At 46.7% G+C, this 13,980-nt stretch overlaps 2 protein-coding genes across 3 annotated transcripts in view; both read left to right on the plus strand.

Moving 5' to 3' along the window:
• Window positions 1-4: 4 nt before the first annotated feature.
• On the plus strand, window positions 5-6,659 carry RHNO1 (RAD9-HUS1-RAD1 interacting nuclear orphan 1). The gene is made up of 3 exons (XM_044755877.2): window positions 5-89; window positions 4,029-4,280; window positions 5,337-6,659. Exons 2-3 carry the CDS (start codon window positions 4,113-4,115, stop codon window positions 5,892-5,894), a joined length of 726 nt encoding a protein of 241 aa, XP_044611812.1. The 5' UTR covers window positions 5-89; window positions 4,029-4,112; the 3' UTR covers window positions 5,895-6,659.
• A 973-nt stretch (window positions 6,660-7,632) lies between these two features.
• Window positions 7,633-13,980, plus strand: part of TULP3 (TUB like protein 3) — a 61,772-nt gene continuing 55,424 nt past the window's right edge. The window contains exon 1 of one of the 2 annotated variants that reach the window (XM_014841770.3): window positions 7,633-7,777. In XM_014841770.3, the coding sequence (XP_014697256.3) occupies window positions 7,737-7,777 (41 nt within the window). In that variant the 5' untranslated portion in view covers window positions 7,633-7,736. The remainder of the gene's footprint in view (window positions 7,778-13,980) is intronic. The other variant, XM_070494845.1, reaches the window with a different exon arrangement.

Raw genomic sequence — 13,980 nt, forward strand, 5'->3', positions numbered from 1 at the left:
GGCGCGCCGCCAATCGGCGCCGGCCCCTGTCTCCGCGTTCGGGGCTCGAACGCTGCGCGGCCGGGAGGAGCGGCGCGGCGCACAGGCGGGTAAGGCCGGGCGGCTGCCCGCTCGAGGGGCGACGCGGTCGGGGCCCGGGCCGGCGGGGCGGCGGGGGCGGCTGGGGATGCGGGGCCGGCCCTCGGTCTGCTCCCTCCTGCGCCCCCAGTCGCCTCCGGGTGACCCCGGCGACACTGCTCTCCGCCCCCCTCGGCATCTCCCCACCTCCCTCGAGTCCACCCTGGGCGGCTTCCTCATTGGAGAGATTGTTCTCCGTTTCCCCCCGACTGCGGTCGTCTGGTCCCCCGACTGGACGGAGAGTTCTTTGAGGACAGCTTGTAATCTTGCTCGAGTTCCCTCCATCTTAAACAATTACACCACTCCCTACGCCCCACCTCCGCTCCGAGTCTTCACCTACTGATCTGTCTCCTCGCCGCAGCCAGTCTGTTATATAAGGCAGCACTGTATTCATTAACTTACCCAGCAGATTTTGTCTAGCACCTACTGTGTGCCAGGCCCCGCTAGGACGCGGTGGCGAGGAGAGCCTTTGTCCTGAGCTTGCCTGATGGGAGGAGAGGAGCACAGACGTTTCAAAGAATCAAATAAGCAAATAGAGAACTACAGTTGTGAAGTGATAAGTTAGAGGTCAGTGATGACTTTGATAGGTCGGGAAAGACTTTTCTGATGAACTAAAGCTTGGTCTGAGATCGGACGCCTTTATGCAAAGAAGGGAGGGAAACCCTCAAAGCGGAGGGAATAATGTGTGCAAACGCTGTGTGGCAGGAGGAAGCGTGTTGTGGACAAAGGCTGAAGGATAGCTGAGGGGTTTGAGCTAAGAGACCTCAACGGAGTGTGGTGTGAGACGAAGCTGGAGCCAGAGGAAGCAGGACCTTAGCCATAACTGAGGGGTTCTGTCCTTATCCAAAAATCAAACATTTTCCGTAGTAGTGAGTCAAGATCAGATTTGCATTTTTAAAAGGTCCCTCTGCAGGGGGTGCCAGAGTGGATTAGGGTAGACCAGTTAGGTTACTGCAATTCTCCTGGCCAGAATTGTTGGAACTTGAAGAGTGGCAGGGAAGGAGGGTGGGGAGAGGTAGAGAGAGAGGGGAGAAAGGGGCATTATTGAAGACATTCAAGAGGGAGTATTGACAGGACTTGGTGTTGGGTTGGAGAGGGGAAGGCCAATGTCAAGCTTTCTGGCTGCATAGCTGGACGAATGATGATACCATTCAAGGGCCCTGGAAGATGATCACTTTTGTGGAGGGGGTGCAGGGGAAATGTTCATGAAGTCAGTTTTAAACGTATTGAATTTGAGGTGCACTTGAGACATCTAGCTGTTGTCAAGTAGGCAGTGGGATATATGGGTCCTGGGTATGGAGAATTTTAAGCTGAATATATAAATACTTACGTCGTCTACTTCTAGGTGGCTATTGAGATGTGAGCAGATGATTGCCTAAGAAAGGTATACAGAGTGAGGACGGCCCCAAAGCACAGCGAGAGGAGAGCACCTTAGACAGCAAAAGGGACTGACCTCTAGTTACAGCAGAGAGAAAGAGGGTGGGTGCAGGGCTGTGTGGGTTTGTATGTTTGATTTCTGGAAAACGAGAGAATTTCCTTTGATGTCTCCTTTATTCTTTGTGAAGTGAGAAGTAAGGTCATTTATCGAGAAGGGGAGTTTTAGGAAGTTTTTTTTAAGAAAGTGGAAAAGTTTTAAGATAATCTTTGTGGAAACCGAGTTGATCGAGGAAACATGGTCAGATTGCTGAACAACGTGTGTCCTTTGAGGCTGGTTAATTTCAACATTCTCACTGTAGCCGTTGCTGCCACTGTCATCTCTCCAGGGACTCCTACAGCAGCCCTCTAACTGGGCTCCCTGCTTCCTTTCTCCATCCGCCTCTCCCCAACCCACCTTTTCTCATAAAGCACCTAGACTTACCTTTTGAAAGTATAAATCAGATTATGTCACTTCCTTGTCCAGAACCTTTCAGTGGCTTCCTATCACGCTAAGAATAATTAAGTCGAGAGTCCTTAACCTTGCCTGTAAAGCCCTGTGTCATTTGAGCTGGTTCTCATCTCCCACCACTTTCCGGCTCAGCCATGCTGATCTTACTGTTTCTTGAACCAGTCAGATGTCTTCCCACCTTGTGGTCTTTGCACTGACTATTCTCCTCGCCTGGAATATTCTTCACTCACATCTTTCTATTGTTTGCTTGTTCTCCTTTCTTCATTCAGGTCTTTGCTCAAGTATCACTTTTTCACATGGGCTTCCCTGACAACTCTGTCTGAAACAGCACCCAGCTCAATGCCTTATCCTGTTTGATTTTTCTCTGTTCCTTTTATCACTTTCCAACTAGGATGTGAGCGCCATGAAAACAAGGATTTAATTTTGTTCTCTGGTGGATATTTCCAGCACCTGGAACAGTGCCTAGCACACAGTAGGCACTCAATAAATATTTGTTGAATGAATAAATGAACAAACAGATGTATTTATTACCTGTGTTCTCCCTAAAAATTTAGTTCCCCAAGGGTGGAGAGTTTGTTCTTCTTTTTTTCTTTACTTGTATCTCCACTGCTTAGTAACCTCAGTCAGAGTATGTTACTTTTTTGTTGTTGACTGATTGAATGAATTATGAATGTATAGTGGAGCCAATCTGCCCTGTTGTGTGACTTTCCAGGATGCTCAGCTGCACCTCCTGTTTACCTCCCTGCGAATTGCATTCAGACCTCTGTCCCACCATTCCCTTGTCAAAGCTCTTACTAAAGTTGATCTGGTTACTAGGTTCAATGGCCACTTTTTCAGACTTTTTATTACTTTGCGGGTCCTATTGACCCTGCCTCTGTCTCCAGCCTCCCATCTCCCCTGACAACCCGGGTTCAGGCCCCATCATTCTCACTTAGGTAACGCAGTAACCTCCTGAAACTGGTCCCCCTACTTCCAGGGTACGTGGTCTCTCCTTTCACACTGTCGCCAGGATGATCTGTCTAAAAGACAAACACAAACAGAAAACCAATTATGACATTTATGAGACAGTTGAAAATTTGAACCCTTCTGGATATTTGATAATATTAAGATATATGTATGTATGTATATTAGTTGTGTTAATGGGAATGACATAATAACTAGGAATATAATATTTTATTCAAAACAGTGCAGGGGTAGGGAAGTAGATAGGGGTCTGGATGGGTCAGGATTGGCCATGGGTTGATGGTGGTTGGAGCTAGGTGGTGGCTACATGGGGCTGACTGTAGTATTCACGCTACTTTGGTGTGTGTTCAAAATTATCCAGGGTAAAAAGTTAAAAAAAAATCCAAGTGTGATCATACCCTTCTGCTTGAAAGTCTTCAATGACCACCTGGGCTAACGCCCAAACCATATAGCCTGTGGTTTTCTGACCCGACCCTGACTCCCCGTCGAGCCTCAATTCTTGCCATTCATCTTCCGTACGCCGTGTCCAGCTATATGGAGTCCGTGATTTCCTGAATCCACAGTGCTCCTTCGTGCGTCTGCCTTTGTACGTGCTGCTCCTCGGTGCCCGCCCTGCCTTTGGCTTTCCCTAGCCCTCACACCCGGGTCAGGTATCACCCTCTCTGGAAAGCCTCCCCTGGGAGGAGTGGAAGTATTCTTCCCATTGTTCTAATTGTCTGTCTCCCTCTGCTAGACTCTCAGCTCTTTGAAGGCAGGGACAGTCTGACCTTTGTGTTTCTGCAAGTGGTTGGCACTCAATAAACGATCATAGAATAAATGGTTATTCATCTTTAAATTCCCACCGCCCAGCATGGTGCTGAACACTTGCTCAATAAATGCCCACTGAGCAAATGTCATTGAATGTGAACCACATGTTTTTACTTGATGGTGTGTACAGGAAGCTGTGCACCCACAGTCACGAGGTAGGGGTGGTAGCTGAGAGTAGAACTGGCTGGCAGGGGATGAGGAAAAGCTGGGGAATCATCAGAATTACTTTCTCCCACCGTTTGTTTCTTCTCTGCAGGCATGGGTTGGAATTGGAGCCATTCCCTTGACCTGACTACAACCAACACGATGTGGTTACTAACTGCTCTTTATTCACCACTTGATGCCTCCCAGAAGAAAACGCCGCCAAAGTTGCCAGAAAGCCCAGCTGCTATTCCACCATCAACCACTGGAGGGCCCCAAACACCACTATGGATCTCCCCAGCTTCCACTCACGCACACTAGACAGGTGCCCAGCAAGCCCATTGACCACAACGCCATCACTTCCTGGGTAGGCCATGGATTCTTACTTTGACTTCTACTCTGTTAGGCTTCTCACAATGCTGACCCTTCTGCCCCTTGAGCCAGGGCCTGCAAAGAATAAGAAGATTCATGGGGGCAGGGACAGGGAGGTAAGGTACTCTTTGGTCCATCATCAGCCATCTTCTCCGGCGTATCTTCTTTTCTTAGTTCAAACTGAGGCATGGTGTGGTTGGATCGGAGTCTTTCCCCCCATTCCTCAGAGAGAGATCACTATAAGAGTTTCACTACTCAGGAGCTGGCAGAACGAGTGCAAATGAGGCTGTTCCCTGAGCTTCATGTGAGAGGCGGTTGGCGCAGTGCTCTGCATAGTGTGTAATGGACTGAGCTTGAAGAACAGCCACAGGGATGGCATATGTCATGTTTGGACAGTTTAAAAGCCCTGGGGAGAGAATATGGCTGCTGTATGTCAGGGAAGTAGGACAGCAAAAGGGCCAGAAAAAAGCAGAAACTCTGAGTAGAGTCCTTCATAAACTAACTTGTTCGGGATGGCTTGGAAGAACCGTGATACTCGCTTCACGATCATAGAAGAAACTTAAATGTTAGAATCCTCGGGATGAGAGGAGAAACGAACGTTTCTTGAGAACTCATCATGTGCCAGGCCCTATGCTAGTTGCTTTCCAAACGTGGTCTTGCTCAGTATTCTTGCATTCGGCCATTCATTCTTTGCCAGGGGCCTTCCCTGGGGCCCGGCACTCTGCTGGGTGCTGGGGATCGGTGGGGAGTAGGACTGCTGATCTCTGCCGTCAGTTTAAAGGTACTTAAACAAGTTGCAGCCGTCCGGTGTGATAAAGTGAAGAGGCATTGTCCCCTTCCTTACACATGAGGAAAGTGAAAGCCAGACAGATTGAATGACTGGCCCAAAGCTCATATCTCTTTCCATCAATATCCCATTAGACAGATGTTTTTGTTTGGTGTCCATTACCATAGTGGGCCCCCATTTAGGATTCTGGCCATTGGAGTAATTGCCTTCCTCGGGTTTGTACTTGGTTGTTGGTTCCCCTCACCTTTTTTTTTTGGTCTTTAGGTATCACCTCAGTTTGATGCAACAGCAGAAAGCTGGTTCCCAGCCAAGTGGAAACGTCATCACCGAGACCAGGCAAGACATTCAAGTCGAAAACCAACCACCTCCAAGTTTCCACATCTAACATTTGAGAGTCCACAGTCTTCTTCCAGTTCAGCCGCACTTGGGATCCCCTTAACCAGAGAGTGCCCCAATCAATCAGGAAAGGACCCTTCCAGAAGACCCTTAGTTCCAATGCTTAGTCCCCAGAGCTGGGGGGAGCTGTCAGCACATGAACTTCAAAACTTGCCGTTTGTGTTCATTCCACCTGATATCCTGACCCCAGAGTCATCTTCTGTGAAGGAGCGGCCCATTGACCCAGATCAGGGAGGAAACAGCCTTCCAGGCTGTTCCCCTCACCCTAGGACCCCCATGAGCCCGGAACCTGGGCCTGTTCTGGTGCAAGACACCCCTGAGGAGAAGTACGGGATAAAGGTCACGTGGAGGAGACGGCGGCACCTGTTCACTTACCTCAGGGAGAGAGGGAAGCTGAGCAAAAGCCAGTTCCTTGTGCAAAACTAACTGGATTTCTCAAATAACAGTAATCTCAAGGAATTGATTGCTGGTTTTCAGAGTTGCTAAAGTCACTTTTCTGGCTCACAAGACAGCACATCAATAGAATAAAATGGAAATAATACCAATAACGTCAATACATAAAGATATTTTAACTAGAGGCCTGGAGTCATAGGGAATTCAATTCCCAGATTTGCTTTTTTATATATCATAAACAGTTTTTAGTCATAAACCGTTCACTTCATGTTTTTCTTGTATTAACTGTTTAAAATTTTAAAATATCTTGTGGGAACTGTTTAAAATGTATGTAAGTAAGTGGTTACAGAAAGCTTTTAGAGAACCCTACTTCTGACTGCCCCTCCACAGGCCTTTCTTAATCGTTTCCTTTAACCACTCCTCGTTAATCCTTTAGTCACCTCATTCAAACTAATTCATGCCACATTTCTGAGGACTAACTCTGTGTCAGGCTCAGTGGCAGCTTCCTCTATGACCTGATGGATGGAAAAAATCAAAACAAATTCTGTGACTTTGTGTAGCTGCGCCGCGGCCTCTGCAACCTGGCTCATCTGCTGAGAGGCCAAGAGGAGGAGGGGGCAGCAGGCCTGTGGCAGTGAATACGGTGGCTCAGGGGCGCTGGAGGGTCAGAGGTGTGTTACTTCCGTTTGCTGTGTTCTTTTACTTCCAACAGAAGAAATCTCTAAATATTAAATAGGGTGGGAAAATGATTTCTTGTAGTAACTGTTTGGAATGTACGTAAATAAATGTGGAAACGTTTCAGAGAATACTCCTTGTAATTAATGCAGGACTGCCGGTCAACAGCATGTTTCCATTGTCCTTTCCCCAATACCAATAGCATCTCATTCAACTCCATTCATTCAGCTTTAATGAATGGGGGGGGGGGGGATTCTGTTTATTTTACAGACGGGAATTTGAAGCACAGATAATGACCCGTGCCCGGGGTTACACAGTGGGTGGGGCTGACCCAGCGGGGCCGGGCTCTGCTCTCCTCGCTTGTGCCAAGTTCTATGCCTCTTAGGAATTCAAAACCAACGTGGAAACAACTTTGACCTCGGGATGCTGTAGCCTGAAGTCAGTGTGCGGTAACTCGGGATGTTTTGTGGGGACCGTAACGCTTTGTGTAAGTCGGTGGTGAGGAAGGAAGTGATGGCTGGCGACAAGATTTACGTAGCGGATCTCCAGGTGGGACGTGGATGTTTGCTGACAGTCCACAGGCTGTAGAGAGAGGTAACGGAAAAGATTGTCAGGAGAGTCCGTAGAGAAGGTCTGGAATGCTCTAAAAGCTTGGGCTGGAGTCGGGAGGCTGAAGGAGTTTTGTTCCGTTGAGTCAAGGCCAGGTAACAATAGGAAAGATGCATTCAACTGGGAGTGGCCGCTGGAGAGGGGACAAGCGGGGCTCTCCAGCAAGGCCCTGGTGTCAGGGAAGGGACGGGTTTGCGAGGCAGCCGGCAGAGCTGCGACAGTCCCGACGTTGCAGCGCTCCGGGTGGGCTCCGGGTACAGGCGGCAGAGGCGCGGGGACGGGCGGCTGGTCGGACGGACCGGCCGCCCAGCTGCGGAGACGCTCCCGGCCTCGGCCCACTCCCAGCGCCGCGCCCCGCGCCAGCCCAGCTCAGCGCGGGCACCTCCCACCGCCGCGCCTCCGCCCTTAGCAACCCCCCCGCGGCGCCGGGCGGCCGGAGCCAATGGGAGGGGGCGGCGGCACGTGGGCCAATGGGCGGCGGCGACAGTGCGGGGTGCGTTGCCAGGGGCGGGGCCGGCTGCCGGCCAGGCTTGCCACCCTAGCGGCGGCGTCGCGGGCCGGGCGGTGGCTGCCTCCGCCGCAGCGGCGGGGATGGAGGCGTCGCGCTGCCGGCTGGGATCCCGCGGGGACAGGTCAGAGAGGGGTGGCGGCTGGTCTCGTCTCGAGCGGGGCGCAGGCACGGAGACCGCGGCGGTCCCTCGGGAGCTCTGGAGCCAGAGGGCGGTGGGCTCGCTCGGGGAGCGTCCCGCGGCGGAGGACCCCTGTGCGGGGGAGCGGCGGCTGTGCGGCCTGCGCCGGGTGGGCGCTTCGTGCTCGGACCCCTGCTTGGGAAACTCGTGGAGCTTTCGAGGGCTCGTCCTGCGCTCGGTGGGCCTCGCTCGCTCGACATGCGCTACCCTGCCCCTCGCGCTGCCGAGCAGTGTCATCACGGAGGTGGACCAAGTCTTTCCCGGGGGTTGGAGCGGAAGGTTGTGGGTGGCGTTTAATAATTTGCTCTGATGCCGTTGCGTTGGCAGGCAGTGCTGAGTTCTGCGGCAAAGTCCGACGGCTGAAAATGCAAAGCTAGTCTTCTTTTGCTGTCTGCTTCATAGTAATTCTCTCTCATTCAGGATTGTCTGTCGTATTTGCAGCGTACCATGCCCCTTGTTGGTGCTCCTCTTTCTCCGCCCTGCCCCTTTTCTCCTGCCTCCGCCGGAGGGAGAGCCTGGGAAATAAAACGATCCGAAATCTCAGCCTGTCAATTTCTCGTTAGCTAGTGAATGGGGAGCGGTGTGAAATCATTGGCTTAAAACTTTGGCTTTGTCTGAGGATGTAAATCATGCACGCTAACTGTATTCCCTACTTTTTATTCCATTACCATAGCAAATAAACATTTAGCGTGTGAAGACTTAGTCTGATATTTAGACCGGTCGATATGTAAACAATTCTAAACCATTTAAAAGCAGTGTCACGAAGGAGGCGTCGGGGTAGAGAACACCCGTTTTTCTCTTTCATTCGGTTTCTACATAAGAGCTGCGCTCTGTGAAATTTGTTAGCTGCTCTTTTTTTTTAAGTCGAGAGAAAAATATTCTAGGTTTACAAGTATAAATATGGAAGTGGTAGGAGGAGATAAAGTTAAAATTCAGCATCTTCGTTGAATTCAGATGGCGTTTGTTCAGTTGTGGTCACTCAATAAATCTTAATTGAATGAATTTCAGGGAGTAAATTTCATGGGTACAAGGCGTTTGATATGACTCATGATTTTGGAAAAAAGAAATGGAATTGACTTTGAAATTGAGACCAAAAGGCAACATGGTTTTTAATTTATCGGACCTGAAGTTTAAAGGGATAATTTAAAAGTTTGTCTGCTTTTTTTCTTCCCAAAGAAACGAGCTCTTTAATTTTAAAATTGACATCCAAGGGGAATGTGTGAGTCACCAAGTGTTTCTCCTGCTGCAGGTGATAATAGTGCAGCTTCTGGCGCTGCTGAACTCATTTGTTGCTGAGAGAGAGAGGAATAGCTCTTGCTTTTCTGGCTTTAATGGTTTTGATGAAATACATTGGTAGAGTTTTTGGTATTCATACCTTTCAATGTGAAAGATAACATCTGACTTCTAAGTTTCTTGTGAACTTCTTTTCTTCTTTTAGTTATGTGATCTTTCACCATGAGGCAGATTTATTTTCAATGAAGTACAGTGGTCACCCCTTATCCATGGTTTCCTTTTCTCTGGTTTCAGTTAACCGTGGTGGGTAAATATTAAGTGGAAAATTCCAGAAATAAACAACTCATAAGTTTTAAATTGCACGCCATTCTGAGTGCTGAAACCTGGAGGAGTCCAGCTCTGTCCCACCCAGGACGTGAATCATCCCTTTGTCCAGGCATCCACTGTGTATACTTGCGGGCCTGTTAGCCCGTTAGTGAGGGAAAAGTAGTGTCTATAGGGTTTGGTACTGTCTGCAGTTTCAGGCATCCACTGGGGGTTTTGGAAGGTATCCCCCGTGGATAAGGGGGGACTACTGTAGAAAATATTAACAAATAAACTCCAAATATTTGTCCTATATCTGAAATATTCAGTGGAAATTGGAGAAGGAATTTGAAAGAACGCTCTCAGGACCTTTGTTGTGGGTAGGCGTTTGGGATTAGAGGTTCCCTGGAGGTGACAGTGGTTTGCTAGGACTAGAACTTGGGCTCCCCCTGGCCTTTTGTTCCTGATAGAAAATTGAAGGTGTGGTGAGAGAGACCTCTTTCAGTGTGGTGTAACCTTGTGACTCAGAGTTGACTAAGAAAGTCCTAGTCTGTGGTTTATCCATATGCCATGATTTCTCTTTAGAAATATGAACAGCAGTGGCTGAAAGTTATGTCTTGGCCAGGCTTGTTATCATCTCTTGTGTTCTCTTTTTTAAATGTTTCATCAGATCAGTTAATTGTTGGCAAACAGACTTACCAGCGCTTAAAAATACTTAGATTAACTAGTATATGACCACCGTATGTTTGGCAAATATTAAAAGCTACAGTAAAGGGCTGATTACAGCCAACATGTGTGTGTTTCTCCAAATGTAAGGCTGTGTACAGACCGAGGAGAGAAGGAACACTCCCTGTAATACATTTCCTTTCTTCCAAGATCCTTCTGTTCCAAGCAGGCAGGCTCAGATATTTTTTGGAATAGTTTCATTTTTGGCTTCTCTTATCCTTTCCTGTGGAGACTCGGCTGTTTTCCTTGCATTTGTGCCCTTTACAAGAAAAAGTTAATATTTCTTCTTACCAAGAGGGAAAGTATGCTTGGATTGCTTAGAGGAGCGGAAGCTGCCTTGCTTCTCTGTATTTGAGGATTTGGGGACTCAGAGGGGCCTTGATGATTCCCTTAGTTCTCCTGTTTGAGAGTAGCTCCACGGCGGAATTGGTAAGGCTTCTTTCAAACTAGAATTTCACCTAGTCTTCTTTTGCGTAATATCCTCTGAGTCGCTTCACCAGGAATAAGCTCTTTGTAACTATTAAATCTCTTCTGCCTCATCACACAGCCTTACTGTTAGTAATAATGAAAGCTGCAACATTTTTCTAGTCTGGTTAAAGCTTGAATCCACTTATGCCTGAGAAAAGACACACTATCCACACGCTGCCCCACACGCTGTCTTTATTAACTCACTTAATGCTTGGTGTGAGTCTTGATAGCGAGGGTTGTCGTCTCTGTCCCTTGGCCATAGAACTTCTACAAAAATGTTCCTGATTAGCATTGTAATCATATGAGTCACCAGGACTTGGGAAGACCACAGTTCTGAAAAGGATTGTAGTAATGCTTTCATTGTTTATAAGATGACGTTTCCTGTTTTACCACATGGTATTGTGGTGAGGGGGAAAACACTGGAAGCTTCCACTGGGTCCCTGAGTTCTAGGCCCGGCCTTTTCACTCTCCAGCAGTGTGATACTGAGTAGCTCATCTTCTTCTTCGGCTTCAGTTTTCTCTTCTAGAAAATGAGGGCTTTGGATTCCCTCAATGATTTATAACGAATTAATAAAATAACATACATTTTTAAACTGCACGTGGCTTGAATTTCAAAAGGTACAAATGACATTCAGGGAAAAGTGTCTTCTTTTCTCATTGTCTCCATGTCACCTAGGTCGTTCGTTGGTAGGTTTCTTAAAGGGGTCTTCCATGATATTCTCTCTGTATTAAATATTCTCTTAATGTTCCTTTCTCACTCTTAAAATTGGGTGATTTTGAGTTTTAGGATAGAGTATGATGATCTAAACTCTGATATCTACTTTTATCATGGGCAGTATGTATTTTTAGCGTATGAACCATAGTTGCTTCAAGTTTTAGTTTTGTTCTGTGATAATGTATAGGAAATAAGACTGTAAGAAGAAAACAAGAATTATTTTTCAGACAAGCTTCCTGAAAAATGAATCATTGCTATTTAGCTTTGCAGGAAGAAACTTCAATAAATCTATAGTTTGCCTTTGATTTTAGGTTTTAGAAAGAAACACATTTAATAGAGGATTGACTTGTTTCCCTAGTAAAACATAATGTGATTTTTTTTTTTGAGGAAGATTAGCCTTGAGCTAACATCTGCCACCAATCCTCCTCCTTTTGCTGAGGAAGACTGGCCCTGAGCTAACATCCGTGCCCACCTTTCTGTACTTTATATGTGGGATGCCCACCACAGCATGGCGTGCCAAGCGGTGCCATGTCTGCACCCAGGATCCAAACCGGCGAACCCCCGGGCCACCGAAGCAGAACATGTGAACCTAACCACTGTGCCACCGGGCCCCCCATAGTGCGCTTTTGTTATATCAATTTGACATGTCACATAAGTTAGAGGCAAAGTAGAGAGGAGTGTTGTGACTGAGTGAAGTTCATAAGCTTAAAAAGGAACAATCTGTCGAGATAGAATGATCAATAATAATGGCTTACTTTTGTGTATCCCTTGCAGAGTTCATAGTGCTTTCACATACCTGAGCTCTTTTGAGCTTCTTAACTGAAGAAAGCAGGGCTGTTGTCATTATCTTCATTTTATCGATGGGGAAATTTAGGCTCAGAAAGGGTGTGATAGACCTAAGGTCACATGACAAGTAAATGATATCTCCAGAAGTAAAATCCAGGCTTTTGATTTCTAGTCTCTTTTCTTTTTCTCCCCTATTATCAAAATACCTGTTACAGATGTTCTGGATGCCATTTGTGCATATAATGATAACAACTGATACTGATTACATTTGAATTATTTTTAGGGCAAGCAGTTGAAGAAATCAGAGATTTTTAGCAAAGTACTAATTAGTATTAATTTCATTCAGTGCAAAGGGAGTGGAAATATTTGGTATTGTTAGGCAAAAGAATGTACCTTCATCTTTACACAAAAAAGAGAGAAATAAGTAACATTCCTGAAGAGAGAAAATGCAACCCCTTAGGAAGGGAGAATCAGGCAAAAGGTAGAATGAGTTTAGATTCTGAGTAATGTGCCTTTTAAAATCTGTAAAGAATAAATGGGGGGCCAGCCCCGTGGCCAACTGCTTAAGTTCATGTGCTCCACTTTGGTGGCCTAGGGTTTCGCTGGTTTGGATCCTGGGCACGGACACGGCACCGCTCTTCAGGCCACGTTGAGGCGACGTCCCATATACCACAACTAGAAGGATCCACAGCTAGAATGTACAGCTGTGTACTGGGGGGATTTGGGGAGAAAAGGCAGAAAAAATAACAAGAATAAATGGATTCTTTAACTTTGGGATCAAATCATACATTTTAAATAATTTTGTTTGGTTCACTTAGAAGAATGCTGTTGCTTTTGCTATGTGGGGCATGTGAAATGAACAGGGGTTCACTCTCAAGTAATTTCCCTTGCTTCCTTCTTTGGAGCATTCTTTAGATCAAATGAATGATCTAATCAGTTGCCAACTTTTCCTTCTGATTCTCTCTCTCCCCCCAAGCAATGCTCCCTTCTTTCTGATTGTCTCTACTAAATGGACCTCGTAGGAAATGGATTTTCATTCCCTAGCTTCAATTAAATTAGTTCCAGATTGTGGCAGGCATTCAAACAGAAGACAGCTGAGCCTAGAATACTAACATTTCTGCTCAGATGAGGAAGGGTAGATTTCAAAGGAGTCCTTTCTGGCAGTTCTAATTTGATCTTTCTGTGCCTTTTCCCAGAAACAATGTTTTGTTCTAGCCAAATGTGTTCTTGGATGCTCAGTACATGGGAAAATATGGCTTGCTAATGTTGACATTTAGGATTTGGACAAGGTGAATCTACTTGTCAGTTGACTTAGAGAAAATTGTTTTATTGATAGCTATTGACCCAACTACCCATCACTGATCGTTCAGACAGTGAAATCTGGTGGTTCTTTTTCACTATGGACACTATAGGCAGTTCCTCCTAAGGGCCTCTTCACAGTCCATTCACTGGCTTGAAAATTCTGCTACGTAAAATAGCAGATGAACTGGCGTTTTGACTGAAAAGATTCTTGGCAGACTTACTGAAATACCATAATAATGAAATTCCAGACTCTGCTGACCATGTGAATATGTGTGGTCGGCGGCGCAGGTTAGCTGCTGCGATAGTTGGTGGTGAGACTTGTGGGGGAGCCCCAGCCCTTTCACCAACAGCTGTCTGACCTTGAGCGAGGAGCTTCATCTCTGAGTTTCAGATGCCTCTGTAAAGTGGGATTGTAGGTTAAAAAGTGTGAGTTAGATGAGAAAATGTGTAAAGGATTTAATGTAGTTTCTGGCACACAGTAGTTGATTTACTAAGTGGAACTGTACTGTACCTGGCAACGTGACATCTTTTTTTTTTTTAAAGATTGGCACCTGAGCTAAGATCTGTTCCTGCTCTTCTTTTTTCCCTCCTTCTTCTTCTCCCCAAAGCCCCC

Source organism: Equus asinus, chromosome 22, assembly GCF_041296235.1.
Source record: "Equus asinus isolate D_3611 breed Donkey chromosome 22, EquAss-T2T_v2, whole genome shotgun sequence".
Taxonomy (NCBI): domain Eukaryota; kingdom Metazoa; phylum Chordata; class Mammalia; order Perissodactyla; family Equidae; genus Equus; species Equus asinus.

Coding starts and splice junctions, on each gene's coding strand:
- RHNO1 (XM_044755877.2), top strand. CDS start 4,113: ATGCCTCCCAGAAGAAAACGCCGCCAAAGTTGCCAGAAAGCCCAGCTG. Junction 4,281..5,336: donor ACAACGCCATCACTTCCTGG/GTAGGCCATGGA, acceptor TTTGGTCTTTAG/GTATCACCTCAGTTTGATGC.